Genomic DNA, 13,313 nt, shown 5'->3' on the forward strand with positions numbered 1-13,313 from the left:
ACAACTAAGAGAGAACTATCTTAAGACTGGGGAGTCTTCGATATCAAAGTTAATAAATATTCTTAAAAATTTATAAATAAGTGAAAGAGTCTAGAGATCAGAGAGTTTCTCGTACCTGAAACTTGCTATTTATACTATAGGTTGGGAGAGGTGCAGATTGTATTTGTCTCCACAGAGTTCGTGCCTCTCCTACTGTTTCTACTGTCAGAGTTCCTTAATGTTGTATGACTCTGTGACGACACCATAAATATGACATGTAGTTTGGTAGTGGTGTCATTAATGCGACGTGATTTTCAAGTCTTGCTTTTACCCCTTATGAGCCATAGATGTTCTGATGTCAATGGATCGAGAGTTTTCCACATTTCCCGTTGTGTCTCATGCAAGTCCCCGAGTTCTGAACGCGGCCATGGGTTGTCAGGCTGACCTGTTCTATCGGTTACTCAACTCCTTTCCCTGATAGACACCTTGCTCCTTATACGATCTTGGTGACCCGTGGGCCGGGTATTGGGCCGAGGCCCATTGGACTTTGTAAAGTGGGAAAAATGCCCTTACACCACCAATGATCGACGGTGCAGTTTTTTTGTCATTTGCCCATCTTCTTGTTCTTTCATTTTAGTTGAGATTCTGAATTATATACTGAGATAACTAAAAAAAGTTACTGTTTTTACCATCAAATGAATTTGCAGTCGAATAAGTGGATGTGAAATACCCTTTTACTACTCAAATATTACTCGATAATAAGATAAATGCAAGCAATATTATGGTGATTATAGTTTATTCTATCTTTCTTCCCTTTTTTGTTCTCGACAAAAGAGGATAAGAGGGGTGTTTTGACAATATTAACGTTCTACATTCGTTGGCTTCTGAATATTTATTATCTTCTTCCAAAGTGACAAAGTCTGCAAATTTTAGGTGATAGGCACAACCCTTAAAGAAGGCCAGAAGGGTACCAAATTACCAATGCTTCTACTCCATGGTGAGATTTTAGAACATATGTCTCCTTTAATTAACAAAGAAGCTTAACGCTTTCGGACTTTTTATATGGAGACTGGGAGAGTATCATTGAGAGAAGGGAAAACAAGATTAAACAAAAAAAAAAATCAGTGCTGGCAAGAAAGAAGTAGACGAAGAAAACATACCGTAAGTGGATCATCAAGAGAATAAAGATGATATTTCCAGAAGGAAGTGAACCCAAGTGATCTTACCCTATGAAGTTATTGTTAGAAAAAATTAGATCAGAGTGTTGTTTATCTCGAGAGCAGTAAATCTTATATCTGATGCGGTTGTTTCACGAATTTTTTATTGTTGTTCATCCAAAATCATTTTTATCGATGGTGGAGCATGCTATGTGAAAAGCAACACTCACGTATTTCAGTCTAAATGTGAAATATTTGAGAAAGATTAGAACAAAGTACAAAATAGAAAGAAGCTCTCCATGAGCTTCTGTTCGTGCCCCTTCGCTGGCTATTGAAGGCCAGCCCCTTCTCTTGTAATGAAGTGAGCCGTTTGGCCACTTCAATGCGTGTAACACTGTAAGTCGAGCCATAATTAGGCTAGACATGAAAGGCCAAGGCTGCTCCCACTGTGCACTCTTGTTTGGATTCAGAATTCACTTCAACTCATTTCATCTCATCATTATAATTTTTTTAAATTTTCACACAAAATATAATAAATAATTCAATTTTTTTAAATTTTAAAATAATAATAATATTAAAAATAATATTTTAATAAAACCATTTAAACTCATCTCTAAATCTAAACGGGTATTTATCAGTTTATCCCATTAGGAGATACATCTGTCTTAATTCAATTGGTTGTTGGCAAGCAAACAAAGATGCCAGCCCTGTAGATGAAAATGCCATGAAGCCCTGAGATTTTTGGGTGGTTTTTTCATTTGCAACTTGGCTTACTGGAAGCATCTGAATTAGCATATAACAGAAAATGGAATACCTTTTTATCCAGAGAAAAGCATCTGCTCTTGGATTTAGATATCCTCTTTTACGCATATCCAATCAATAGGACATGCGCATTTCATGAAATATTGCATCAAGCATCTGCTTTTGAAAAATTATTTATGATATTTGATAAATATTCAATGGCATGTATGAGATATTAATGTACATGCACAGTTACGTCGGAATTGAAGTAAAATGCTTCATGTTCTTGAGTAATTAATTCTATAGTACAGAATACTCTTCTTCCCTACGAATCCTTTGCTGCCGGGTAATGAAAGCCTCCACCTTGCGCTGGAACTCCTCGTTGCTCATTTCATCCTCTGGACATGAACTTTTCGCCAGAACCTCATCGGAAGGACCGGTATTCTTGCTGCATTTCTGTGTCTCCAAACGTCGGAGTACTCGGAGTGATTTCTCACACAATCCACTGTTTGAATTTTGCGAGAAACTTTGAATCCTCCGGTAATCCTTAAATGTACTCTCATCAGATACGCTAATTTTGCGGGGGTACGAGGTCATATCTGGGTGAATTCTCTGTTTCTTTTCACTGTTCTTGAAGAACTCCTCGTATAGATCAAGTCCAGAAGTATTTGCTGCTCGAGCTGAAAACTGCCCCGACTTGGCGAAAAGAGTGAAAATTATAACGTTTCCGATGACAAACACAAAGCGAGGACTGACCAAGACAACTTTAACCTCATGGAAATAGCCGGTGGAGTTCTTGACAGCAAGCGGGAGTTGCATGGAAAACCTGGAAATCAAGACCAGGACAACGCATACCTCGATTACCCGGCACAGGTTTGCAATCTTTTGAAGCTGGCGATGCCTTGGCAACGCTTTCGCCTTCTCAACTTTGATGTTGTAAAAATTGATCGAATCCATTCGCGTATAGGATTTGAGAGACAAAAGGGCTTTGTTTTTCAGCTCTCACTCACTCGTAAGGGAGTAATTGAGTCTTCATCAAAGCTTCATGAGCAATCATTTGTCTGAACAGAGAGAAGAGAAAAACTGCTTCCATGGTCGAAGACAATACGGCAGATTTCAAGTTTCGAAGCATAGGGAACTTCAAAGGCAGCCAAGGTTTCAGGGGAAAATAGAGGAAGGTTCGTTGGGCAGAGAGAATAGAGTGAATCGGTTTGTTCTCCAGGGGATGTTCTTTGAAATGGTTTGTGTTGATATTTATAGGCTCTAAATTTATTACAACTTCCCTTTCTGTCTTTTCAATTTTTTCATTAATATTTATTAATTTAGAAAAATTTTATTCATCATTCTCGCCCACTATATATTACATACCATATTTTTTTTTCTCTCACCAAATGTGTGGTGTATGGATGATAAGTAAAATAATTCAATTAGTTTAAAAAGAATAAAATAAAAAAAATTAAAAAATAAAAATAAGTGTGGTATGAAGTGTGTGACGTGTGAGGATGATCAATAGCAAAATTCATTAGTTTAATGACGCTATCTTATGAGAGACAGCATCCAACTACTCTTCCTCATTTTGAATGATCTCATCCCAATTATATCATCAAATACGTCGTATTTAACTAATTATTTCTTTGGTTTAATCGAAATATTAAACTATTTAAAATATATAATCTCAATGATATATATATATATATATAAAGATAAAAATAGCTTTCTTTAAGTGAATAACTTTTTAAATAACGTTATATATAATTTTATGGTGCGTAAAATTCATACACTCAATATTAAAAAAATGGAACCACCATGAAAAAGTTAATGTAAAACTACAACATATATATATATATATATATCCTTTTTTAATATACAAATTATTTCTTTAATTTCCCCCACGTCAGAATATGCAAATTGAGAGCACTTTGACTGCACCAATGCCCTTTGTCGCTTCCTTTGGCTAATAATACCATTTATCCAGAAAACAGAATAGAATAAATTCTCCATCCCTAGTTTTGGGGTAAGAATATGGTTCGTGTTTAACTTTTGTACGAAGAAAACAAATTAGGTATTAATTATACATCTAATACAATGCACTCTGTTTTTGGAGACTATTTATTATATTATAATGATGGATCAATCATTTGATACAACGTCAATTAAAAGCTACATCAAAATAAAATAAAAAATATTATTTATATATATATATAGCATTGAGATTAATGTTAAAAATTTGAATAAAATATTCTTAAAATATATTTTTTTAATATTATTATTATTTTGAGATTTAAAAAAGTTTATTTGTTTATTTTATTTTGTATAAAAAGTTGAAAAAATTATAATGATTAGATGGGTTGAGAAGAGTTGAGAAGAGTTGTGAAAACAAACAAGACTTGAGTTGCTTAATTTGGGAGGTTTAAAAGATGAATCGATGATGGATTAAGCTTGTATTAGTAACTCTCCTTATCTCTCTCTTTCTTTTTCTATAGAATTGGGTTTATTCGTATCATATGCTTCTTCCAAAGAGACCAATCACTCTAATCCACTGCTGCTTCTTTGTTTTTGATTGAGATGAATGAATGATTCAGACCATATACGCGAAAGTTACACGGTTTTTGTCTTCTAATTGAAGATTCACTATACTGCAAAATGACTTTCCAAACCATTGAGTTATTTACTTTCAATCTTCAAACCAAATTATTTTAGAATTTAATGAAAAAGTTGAGAGGAGTTGAGATGAGATGAGTTGTGAAAATAAACGAGACATGAGTTGCTTAATTCGGGGGGTCTAAAAGATGAATCGATGATGGATTAAGCTTGTGTTGGTAACTCTTCTTATCTCTCTCTTCCTTTTTCCATAGAATCGGGTTTATTCGTATCATATGCTTCTTCCAAAGAGACCAACCACTCTAATCTGCTGCTGCTTCTTTGCTTTTGATTGAGATGAATGAATGATTCGGACCAAATACACGAAAGTTACACGATTTTTGTCTTCTAATTGAAGATTCACTACACTGCAAAATGACTTTCCAAACCATTGAGTTATTTACTTTCAATCTTCAAACCAAATTTTTTTAGAATTTAATGAAAAAGTTGAAAGGAATTGAGATGAGATGAGTTGAGATTAGATGAGTTGAGAGGAGTTATGAAAACAAACGAGACATGAGTTGCTTAATTCGGGGGGTCTAAAAGATGAATCGATGATGGATTAAGTTTGTATCAGTAACTCTCCTTATCTCTCTCTTCCTTTTTTCTATAGAATTGGGTTTATTCGTATCATATGCTTCTTCTAAAGAGACCAACCACTCTAATCTGCTGCTGCTTCTTTGCTTTTGATTGAGATGAATGAATAATTCAGACCAAATACGCGAAAGTTACACGGTTTTTGTCTTCTAATTGAAGATTCGCTACACTGCAAAATGACTTTCCAAACCATTGAGTTATTTACTTTCAATCTTCAAACCAAATTTTTTTAGAATTTAATGAATTCTCTATAGTAAAATATCTTCAAAATTCTAGAAAATCTCAATATTCTTATGCGCGTTATAACTGATTTATTGATTAATAGATTGGATTTATTTTAGACAATTTTCAACGTTTTTTCACAAAACCAAAATCTATGAGACTCACCTAATTATAAACACTAGTCGTTGTCTACCCGTACTAAGCATGAAAATTTAAAATTTCGTTTAGATGGTGAAAGTATTTCATTTCATCTCATCTCATCATTACAATTTTTTCAAATTCTTATACAAAATATAATAAATAATTTAATTTTTTCAAATCTCATAATAATAATATTATTAAAAAATAATATTCTAATAATATTTTATTCAACTTTTAACATTCACTTCAGCTTATCTCAACTAAATCTATCATCCAAATTGTTGGTTTCATAAAAGTGAAACTCATTTTCCAACAAGAACGAGAAACTCTTTATATGAATGCTAAAAATACAAGGAAAATGTTCAAATTATTACAGATTTTAAGAAATTAGTGACACGTCACCGGTATAATAAATTTTGACTCCACTTGCGCTTTTGTATGTAAAATATATATTTTAAAATTAGCCGTCTAACTTTATCATTACTAAAAATGTGCCCATTAAGAAAATGATATAAGAAGTTATGAATCTAAATTTCTATGAACATGATATTAAGAAAATGAAATTCATGTCCATTACCCTAATTCTGTAAAAAAGGTCAGTAAAAAATAAATATATTATTTTGAATAAAAGAAATGCTAAGTGTATGCATAACAGACATACAAGAAATTTATTGTATATTCAATAAACAAGTTTATGGTTACTTTCTTTATTATATTTTATTTTTCTCAATGAAAGTGATGTATATGTATACATACATGTATATGTATATATATACTGGTAAGGGCTCACACGAGTTGCAAAAACATGAAAAATATTCTTAAAAATAAAAATTTCTTGTAAAAACATGTAACAAGAAAGAGAGAAAATAACCTAATAATTGAGAGAGAATAACCTAATAATAAAATAATATAGATGCCAAAATAAAGTAATTTGATCCAGCAACACATGCAGTACCTCTTCAACTAATTTTATACTCATAATTCGAAACATATCTATTCGATCAAATTGGGATCACAAAATTATAGTGCTCCTCCATACCAAACACATCCATTTGGTATGATAGCATGATACTTGAATCTAATGAACCATTTGATATGTAGTCCTTCCCCATCGCTACACCAAGGAATGAACTGAATATATCTTGATGTGCTTTATAAGGTGTGAACATGCACATGTGTATGTAAACTGCATATTGTTTGGTATTCAGTTAGTAGGATGGAACGTAGCAGTCAAAAACCTCACAGGCACTCAAGTTCAAAATAGAAAGACACACCACACTTTCATTACTGATATTACCTTTTTCCATTTCCCTATATTTTTCTCAGCAACCAAACATTGGAGTAAACAAAGTAAAAAGTTAAAAAAGTAAAATAAAATCCTGAATTATAAACTATGAATAGACATATACAAACCTCAAAGCAGCATAAACTTCAAACCAAAAAGTCCAAATTCCTTGAAAGAAACAAACCAACAAATCAGATTAACTAAAGAAAAAAAAAACGACTAGAACATCATAACATGCAAAAAAAAAAACTCAAAGTCAATATATATTCTTTTTTTTAGAGACCAAACCCAAAAAACCGGATCACAGTCCAAATTCCCTAAAAAAAACAAACCAACCAAACAACCGATAGTTCAGAATACAAAAAAAAAATAAAGATGTAAAAGTACACATTGGAAGTTGCCTTTGAATTTTATTTAAATGGCTTAACTTCGAAGCCGCTCCTGTTTTGCCGTGTAAATCATCCATTTTTAGCCAAACCATATAAGGTAAAAATCCTAGATGTAAACAATATACAAGAAAAAATAGATCTAGATAAATAGATCGATAGATCTAAAGTAGAACCTCTTGGATCCGGACTAAATTGTCTAGATCTGTCAAAGTTTGCAAAGAAAAAAAAAATCCCCAAAAATAAAGGTCAAAACTGTATATCAAACTTCTCGGACCTATATTAAAACATGTACATATGTTCAAGTTTACAAACAACAACAAATTCTTTTTTAAAACTATAATATAAAAATCTAAGATGTGAACAATACATAAGAAAAACTAGATCTAGGTAAATAGATCGACATATCTAAAGTACAACCTCTCAGATCTAGACTAAAGTGTCTACATCTGTCGAAGTTTGCAAAGAACAAAAAAAAAAAAAATCTTCAAAACTAAAAGGTCAAATTCGTAGATCTGAACAATATATAAAAATAAATAGATCTTCAAACTTTTCAGATCTATACTAGAATGTGTAGATTTGTTGAACTTTAGACAGATAAGGAAGAAAGTTTTATCCATATATAATAACACCCAATGGATCCCATCTTTCTGCTAAAAAAATAAATCTAGGTAAATAGATCGACAGATCTAAAGTAGAACCTCTTGGATCTAGACTAAAAAGTTCAGATTTGTCAAAGTTTGCAAAGAACAAAAATAAATATAAAATAAAAATATAAAAGGTCAAAACCATAGATTTGAACAATACATAACAATAAATAAATCTTCAAACTTCTCGGACCTACATTAAAACATGTACACATGTTCAAGTTTACAAATAACAACAAATTCTTTTAAAAACTATAAGATAAAAATCTTAGATGCGAACAATACACAATAAAAAATAGATCTAGGTAAATAGATCGACAAATATAAAGAACAACCTCTCGGATCTAGACTAAAACGTCTACATCTGTCAAACTTTGCAAAGAACAAAACAAAATTCTTCAAAACTAAAAGGTCAAAATCGTAGATCTGAACAATATATAAAAATAAATAGATCTTCAAACTTTTCAGATCTATACTAGAAGGTGTAGATTTGTTAAACTTTAGATAAATAAGGAAGAAAGTTTTAACCATATACAGTGACACCCAATGGATCCCATCTTTCTGCTATTTGTTCGAGGACCAAAAATATGGAATTCAAAGAAAGAGCTTTCAAGAGAACCAAAGACAAAGAGAGAGAAAAACGAAAAATATAAAAGTATCATGCGACTAAGAGGAAGGTGAAACCATTGTGTGTGTCGTGGTGGTGTGGATATGAGACGGAGAGAGGAAGAGAAATAATGAAGAAATTGGGGAACGATGAGAACGAAGAAGCCTCTGGAATGTGCTTCTTAGGGGGGGAGATATATATATATATATAGGGTTATTTTTTCCTCAAACGGCGTCGTATAGAGGTATGGATTTGGGGTTAGGAAATGGGTTGGGCTTGATGGTCAGTTTTGGGCACACATAAATTGGGCCCAACTCTTTTTTTAGGCTTGAAATGTGAAAATACCTAATTGTTATGTGTTTGTAGACTTATTTATTAGTTCATAGTTTGTTTAAAATTTTTCACTTAATATACGAATTGCACATAAAATTGTATTAAAAATTTAAAATATAATTTAGTAATAATCACAACATTTAAGAGCTTATACATTTTGTTATATCCTATGGTTTGTTATATTCTTAACACTTAGATAAACTCACATATCTATTAAATTACTTAATGTGTTTGATATAGTTTGATATAATATGATTTATTGATAAACAAGTTCGATAATTAAAAAAACTATTACTCATATTGATTAATATAAGAAAACAATATATAAAGACATAAAGAAGAAAACAACAAAATTTTTAGACCTAAAAAAAAATTCAGATAATTTTCTCCAGTATTATATTGTATTTAAATTTGAATTTTATAAATATCCATTCCATTTATTGTATTTATCATTATTGTAAATGTGCGATTATAGTTTCATTTAATAAATGTAATTTTAATTTTATTATATTCTGTTGCTTTTATATTCTCTTCCAGATAAATTTGTTGGTTGTACTTTTTTCAACTCCACGTGACCTCGCTTGTTGTTGATTTTCTGTATTTTCACTGTTCTTTTATTTGTCTTATACTTTCTGGTATGTTATTATCTTTCTCATAGGAAATATGCTTGTGCTATTTACTTTGTAATGACTACTCTACTTATTCATATGTTATATTTGATAAGCATATGAATTTCTAATTTTTAATTATAATTAATGAATGCCTATTATATGCAAATTTAAACTTTTACATAGAAATTGTGCTGAAACTAAAAATTTCTCTATTTTGCTTTAAATATAAATACTATCGATGACAGTAAATTCTCGTTCCTTATCAATAAATTTCTCTTTTTTGTTTGCAATTATTTTACTGTATATCCAAATATTAATGACTTGTGTAAATATATATTGCTAATTTGTTATATGGTTTGCTTATCCATTTCCGTCTTAATACAGAGACCAACTTTTATGATTAAAGGAAGATTTTTCCCGATTGATCTAGATCAGCACTTCTAATATATGTCTTGCACAAACTGTAACAACCGGGTATGAATACAACGAGGATTTTCTAAGTTACAGTTGCAAGAGCATGAATATGTCGCGGCCACAGTAAAAAATTTCTTTCATATTTTGAAATGAGTCTTGCTAGATACAAGCGAGTTTATGTACCAAACTGCGTACTGATACTTATATGACTTCTTTTATAAAAGAAAAAAACAAAAGAAAAAAAATTTTGAGAGAAGAAAAACGTCAGCTATCTTATGAAAATCATTTTCGTCTTCAATTCACACCATTTCATTAAATGGATGTCTTATATGTCAACATCGATACACGATTTGATATTTAAAGTCGCTTACAAGAAGACTTTTTATTTTGAAATTATAGATTCTTACATCAAAATTAGAACGTACTAAATGTGAATATTAACAAATAATAATTTCCTTGTTAATTTTAGATGTTGAGTATATTTAGAAGTATATGACGATAGCGAATCTACAATAGTCATAATGTTCGGATCAACAACAGAATAAATCATCAATTGCACTACAATGGATCTCTTAGAACATGAAAACGAGGTAAAATGTGCATTTATAAATCTATTTTAAAAAATTGATACATTACTTATTAATATATTTCCATAATTACATGATCGCTTTCCATATTTTTAGAATATAGCAGTTTAAATTTCAACTAAAGAATAGATGCTCCTGTTGGGCGTACAGATAAATGAATACGGCCAATTGCACCAAAACAAACTGAATGTACTATCTGTTAATGCCGTTTTCGAGACAGTAAGTTGAATGTTTTAAATATCTTCTTTCAAACTTATCGTTGTTATGATATATACTTTAAAAATATCTGTACATAGTTGTGACTTGGTTCTTGTAAATCATTGTATTATAGTTATAAATATTATACAGATCGTGTGTATAATATGTGTTGTAAATGTGAAAAAAATTCTAAAACAATAGACAAATTTATGTTCGTTTATAGTTAAAATTTTGAAACATAACAAAATTAGTCAACTGGACAAACTTACTAGTAAATATATATATATATATATATATATATATATATGAGTTTTGCCATTTATCATCACCACACATTACAGGCCACAATTTTTTTTTTAATTTTTAATTTTTTCCTTTTGGTTTTATTATTCTTAAATTTATTGAATTCTTCTACTCATCATCCATATATCACACATTTGGTAAGATTAAAAAATAAAAAAAGTATGGTGTGTGGAGATGATAAATAATATATATATATATAAGTAGTCTACATACAGTCCCCATTTGGAGACTGCTTATGCAAGTCCATATAGTTATGTTTAAAAAAAATTTAAAATTACAATAATATTATTTTAAAAATGATATTTTTTCCTTTTATCCTCATTGATGCTCATTCATCAATGGGACTATGCAGTCCCCCACTCAGAATTGTAAATAAAATTTCTCATATATATATAGAGAAATTCTATTTGCAGTTCATGTGCAAACTCTTCATTAAATGGAAAAAAAAATACAATTTTGATAAGGATATTATTTTAATTTTAAAAAAATTTAAAGATAAAATTAACTATACTTATATTGCAGTCTCTATTTAAAGACTGTATGTAGCATTGCTCATATATATCTGCCTATAACTTAAAAGCATCTATAACATCTACAGTAATGAACAGTAACGGTAAACAGTAATTATCTGCCTCATCACGTCCCTCTCTGCCTCTGCCTCCCTCTCTATCCTCATAGAAACCCACGGCAAAATCACCACAAAAACTCACGGTAAAATCATCACAAAAACTCACAGCAAATCACTACACAAATAGCACAAAATCAAAAAATCACCTCACAAATCACCAAATCAACACAGCAAAATCATCACAAAAACTCACGGTAAAATCATCACAAAAACTCACGACAAATCACTACACAAATACCACAAAACCAAAAAATCACCGCACAAATCACCAAATCAACACACAAGTTTCACACAGATCACAAATCAACGCACGGGGAGAAACCAAATCACCACAAAATCACCAAAAAAATACAACAAAATCAAAAAATCACCACACAAATCACCAAATCAACGTATAAATTTCCACACAAATCACAAATCAACACACGGGGAGAAACCCTTGCGTGTAGAGGAAGAGAGAAGGCGATGGGCTTCGACCTATTGTGGCGGGAGAGAGAGAGAGGTATGTGGGGACGAGCTCGGTGGGCTGCTGGTGGTGGTACGGTGCCGTAGGGGTGGCTAACGGCGGCCGTACGGGGAGAAACCCGTGCGTGTAGAGGAAGAGAGAGACCTACGAGCTTCGGCCTGTTGCGGGGGCAGAGAGAGAGGTCATTGGGCACCAGATCGGCGTGGGGAAGGTCGCCGGTCGCTGGGCTTGGTGGTGGCGCGGTAGCGGCGGCCGGTTGCGCTGGGCGGAGCCGAGGAGAAGACATCGAGAGGGAGAGAGGCGTGCGGCTGGAGGGAGGGAGGAGAGAGAGGGAAGAGTGAAAATGAAATAAAAAGTTAGGGTTTTGAGATTTTAAATCTCAACCATTCATTTTCAATCCTCATTGATTCAACAGTGAAGATTAAAACATTAAAAATAAACTAACTTAAAATAGATAATTACAATATAAATTCAACTTTAATTTATAAAATATTAATGTTTTATCATTAAATAAATGATAGAGTTTTGTTAAATATTTTTAAAAGAGTAAAATCATATAAATAATTAGAATTTTTAATATAATTAAAATCTCATAATATTTTTAATTAATTAAAATCATTTAAATAAAATGATTTTCTACCATTATAATATTTTTGAAGTTTCTAAAATAGAAGAGACTTACTTTAGTGATGAAAAAATGTGAGAACAATATAGAAATAAAAGACTATGTATTTTTTTAGTACTCCCTGGGTCATTGAGTAGTATGGTTGAATTCTACAATTCATATATTGCAAGTGAGGAGAAAAGAAAATTTTTTGGAATTTAAATCTAACATTTCATCATAACTCTCCAAATTAGATCCAATGATGAAAATTTAAATACTAATTTAAATTAATTTAAAATATATAATTAACATATAAATATCATATCATAAATAAATTATCAAATTTAATTTATAAAATACTAATCTTTCATCATTAAATAAATGATGAAATTTTGTTAAATATTTTTAAAAAAGTAAAACTATATAAATAATTAAAATTTTAACATAATTTAAATATGATAATATTCTTAATTAACTAAAAAGAACTGTTACAGCTATCGAAAAAGTAACCCGAAAATGTGTCTTGAATATGTATTTCACTTTTTTATTTTTCTTTTTTTTTTATGTATATTTTTAATCATCATAAAAATTTTTTAAAAAAATAAAAAATTTACAACATCATTAAAAAACACTTCTTTAATCACTCACTAGGTTTAAAAAAAAAAAAATATTAGGCAAACGTCCCTTGGACGTTACACTACCGCTAGTATATATATATATATACACATAATTTTTGCACCTTTTTTTTTAATTAGAATTTTTGAACA

The 13,313-nt window shown here is 30.7% G+C and overlaps 1 protein-coding gene across 1 annotated transcript; it reads right to left on the reverse strand.

Annotated features, from left to right (window-relative positions):
- Positions 1-2,080: 2,080 nt before the first annotated feature.
- LOC109020733 lies at positions 2,081-3,088 on the reverse strand. Its single transcript, XM_019003259.2, has one exon. It carries the CDS (start codon positions 2,832-2,834, stop codon positions 2,178-2,180), a length of 657 nt encoding a protein of 218 aa, XP_018858804.1. The 5' UTR covers positions 2,835-3,088; the 3' UTR covers positions 2,081-2,177.
- Positions 3,089-13,313: the final 10,225 nt, after the last annotated feature.

The sequence above is a fragment of the Juglans regia genome, chromosome 16 (assembly GCF_001411555.2).
Source record: "Juglans regia cultivar Chandler chromosome 16, Walnut 2.0, whole genome shotgun sequence".
In the NCBI taxonomy this organism is placed as follows: domain Eukaryota; kingdom Viridiplantae; phylum Streptophyta; class Magnoliopsida; order Fagales; family Juglandaceae; genus Juglans; species Juglans regia.